Source organism: Aplysia californica, unplaced genomic scaffold (assembly GCF_000002075.1).
Source record: "Aplysia californica isolate F4 #8 unplaced genomic scaffold, AplCal3.0 scaffold00420, whole genome shotgun sequence".
NCBI classification, from domain to species: Eukaryota; Metazoa; Mollusca; class Gastropoda; order Aplysiida; family Aplysiidae; genus Aplysia; species Aplysia californica.
In genome coordinates, this window is record NW_004797690.1 from 605,196 (window position 1) to 609,001 (window position 3,806).

The 3,806-nt window shown below is 42.8% G+C and overlaps 1 protein-coding gene across 1 annotated transcript in view; it reads left to right on the plus strand.

Moving 5' to 3' along the window:
• The window catches only part of LOC101850586 (solute carrier organic anion transporter family member 2A1), a gene marked incomplete in the record, with an annotated part of 31,789 nt that overhangs the window by 2,391 nt on the left and 25,592 nt on the right, over nt 1-3,806 (plus strand). Inside the window, 2 exon segments of the mRNA XM_013085954.2 lie at nt 942-1,013; nt 3,151-3,330. Of these exon segments, the coding sequence (XP_012941408.1) occupies nt 942-1,013; nt 3,151-3,330 (252 nt within the window).

Sequence of the window (3,806 nt, forward strand, 5' to 3'; positions counted from 1 at the left end):
GTGATGTTAGTGGCGAGGGACCACTTCCACACAGGCGAAGGACGATCGTGAACGCCACGGCCACTGATACCTCCTGAGTGGGGTTCACCGGCTTGCGGTCAACCGATTCCTCTTTCATGATGTTCTTTTAATTCTAGTAAGAGTTTTACGACATTTGCAACCCAATTAGGCCATATAAGTGCCAAAGATTCGAGGTGTGACAAGAGAGTAACAAACACAAGAAAAGAAGGAGAAAAGATAAGGACGATAGGTATTTGATAGAAAAGAAGAAGCAAACAACACAAGAACACCCGCCAACTACCCACCCATAATGTTCTTTTGAAAGTCTTGGTATCTTGGTGCATCAAATGTATCCTACCAATTCAAACATTTTGAGGCCCAGACTGTAAAGATAAAGAGTATATTATGTTTCAGTGAGCCCCAATTCGTCACTCAAAATATGTGACATATGAGTACCGTGATGTGATTGGTCAACACAGGTGGTACTATACATTTCCATGTTTCTTTTGCCAGTCAGTAATATACGGTCGAAATTTTCGAAAATGGCCATCCATTGTCACAAAAAAAATTAACGGCTGTCGTCTGTGCTTGTGTGATTGTCTAGGAGTGGTGGTAGCTAGAGTAGATACATACAAACATATACACGTACACTCACAAACACACGCACACAAATACACACACACACACAAACACTCACACACACACACACACACACACACACACACACACACACACACACTCTCTCTCTCTCTCTCTCACACAAAACAAACACATGCACACACAAATTTACACAAACATAGTTATACATGCATGTACTTTGGGGGAATAAAGGCATGGGAGAGAGAGAGAGAGAGAGAGAGAGAGAGAGAGAGAGAGAGAGAGAGAGAGGGAGGGAGGGAAAGGGAGAGAGAGAGATAACCAGCTTGCAATTCTGTCCCCAGATGTCAGACCAACAAGCTCACGACAACGGGGGATATGTCAATGACCCCAAGGACAACAGCTTGAAGATCAAGGTAAGACAAAACATTTTATACTTAACTAGCTGGGCCCCCATTCGATGAAAGGGATGATAGGTACATTAACATCAACTGAAAGTCATTGGCCTACTATATTTACACTCTACTTGAATAGAACAATACATTCTGAGAGAAAACTGACAACGTGTTTGCAAGTTGCCAAAAATGTAATAGATCTAGGTATAGGTTGATTCTTTTTTCAGCTTTCGTGGTTGTACACTCCAGAATTTCAAAGGTGTGGAATAGTGCGCACGGCAAGTGAACGGAAACCTCGCTTGTTTACAATCAAAGATAGTACATAACAAGATGGTCCACTCAGCCAAAAAGTGTCCGCCGGAAGTCCGCTCTTTGCTTCAGATGGCGCTGCAGTCTGTTTTGAAGCTCTCTTTCGTTCCTCCGGAAGAAGAATAGGAATAGCACCTCCTTGCATGCGCAGATCGACTGCTGCTCATCAGCTGTTCGGGTTTGTTCAGTGGGGAGTTTTATTTTTTTCAAAATTTTTAATGACCTCTCACCTTTCATTCTAAAGTCAAATTAAACGAAGAAAACAGTCACCTCTTCCCTCGGAAGAGGTTTTTGTCAGTGTAACCATTAATAAAAGCGTTCTTCCGAAATTTGAATTCTTATTTATTCAAAGACTTGTTAGTTTCACTTGGATGTTTTTAACACAAGTAGGGTAACTCTGTTCGCAAAGGGTGCGCATTTGCGAAGAGGGCACCACCCAATTTTTAGGGCACTTTTTTAATTGGCTGAATGAGAGGAGTGGACCCTCTTGTTATGTAGACTCTTTGTTACAATGGCGTCTTAGAAGACAGACTTTCACAAGATTAGAACTTGTGTGGACGAAACAAAGCTTTTTGGAAAAATCGGGGAAAACTGTTTGCGTGGATTCTTTAAAGTTAAGTCCTAGTCGCATGGATGCTGTGGACACCTGCAAAGTTTCAAAGGTGATGGTTAAGTAATAAGGGAGGAGTTTGTGCACAAAGCCTCCCAAGTCCACTTATATATTATATATATATATATAGTATAGATGCAACTGAACTATCAGCCATAAAATACAACGAAAAAAAAAAGTGTAAAGAGTGAAAGAGAGAGAGAGAGAGAGAGAGAGAGAGAGAGAGAGAGAGAGAGAGAGAGAGAGAGAGAGAGAGAGAGAGAGAGAGAGAGAGAGAGAGAGAGAGAGAGAGAGAGAGAGAGAGGGAGGAGACAGAGACAGCAAAATAGACAACTTAAGCGTCTGTTTCTGCTTTAAAGATTTTCGACAAGGAGCAAAATAGAATCTCTTAATCGTCCTATCTGTTTCCGTCTGTCTGTCTGTCTGTCTGTCTGTCTGTCTGTCTGTCTGTCTGTCTGTCTGTCTGGTCTCTCTTTCGCTCTTTCTCTCTGTCTGTGTGTCTCCGCTCCCTGTCTTTCCCCCTGTCTCTCTGGCTATCTGTCTTCCTGTCTCTCTGTCTTTCTCTATCCATCCCCCTTTTTCGAACTTAAAAGCAATAATCGTGATAAAACAACATTTATGTAGCACGTATCCATGCAGGGCTTTCAAATCGCGGCTCACGGTCCATGTGAGGGTTTCAGGACATTTTGTAGCCCCCCGTCCTCTATTTGTCATTAAAGACTAGTATTAGTGTTGCATGTTTTCGTCTAAGGCATCTTTTGTTGGAATTACTTTTTCTGGTAGCTCATGTCTGTGCGAAAAGCTCTTTCCCAGATCCAAAGCTATTGATGAGCATCTTCATGCCATGTTGAGGGTCTCACTTGCACCCTCCCTCAAGCCAAATATTATGGCTGAGCAATGTAAGAGTAAGCGCCACCTGGTCTCTGGCAGAAAGGAGTAGGTTATAGTTCTGTAGAACCGTTCATGTTGAGAAGTGCTGAAAAGATTAGATCAGTTGTACTTTTTCCCTTTAAGTGCTTGAAATTCTTTTTTAAAAAATGTGGAATACTTGATGAGGCCCAGGTTCACCCAGACTCTAACTCAAGCACCCCCCCCCCCCTTCCAAGTTATTTGAATTTGAAACCCTTTCTGCACAACATACTCTATGCGCTTTACAACTTATCCCCCTAGTCACACTCATATTTCATCTCGCACTCATTTTTCATCTAATCGTACACCTCACAACCGTCCTCCCTTCAGGCACTGCCCGTTGCGCCTCCTCTCGACGAGGAAGACGATGAGGTGGATCTGAGCTTCGGCATTGGACCGTTCCGAAGCAAGCTGCTCGGCAAATGCTTCTCGAACATGTATGTTTTCGTCGTGTGCGCTGGGCTCGCTGGAATGGTGTCAAGAATGGGACCAACAACTATTTCTGGCCACGTGAGTAAACGCAATAATGTTTGTGCTATGCTATGGGGAGGGTGTTCCAATTTCGTCATATCCAGTAAACGACCACACTTGTTGCTCTCCCATGTTCTTTCTGTTTAAATACGGAATCACAGTTTCGTGTCGATCAAAGATTACAGATTTTGTACTTTGAAAATCCATAGATTTGTCAGCAGTTTAAAAGATGTTTTAGTGATAAAGTTATTTTCCATCGTTACCTCTATGTTTTCCATGCAGGACATACGGTCAGCTGTTCCAAACGTTTCAAAGTTTAGTGCAATTTCATCGCATGCTTGTGAATTCAGGGTAGAAATAAGGACTTGGGGACCGGGTCCCGTGGTCTGATGTATGGTGTTCGCCTCTCGTTCATATTTTCTTCTCTGGAAAAAGATATTTCCTTTCGCCTGCTTTTCTGGCCTCTAATAATTTTCTGTCGTCTGCTTTCATCTCCACTTTATGCCCCCCCCCCC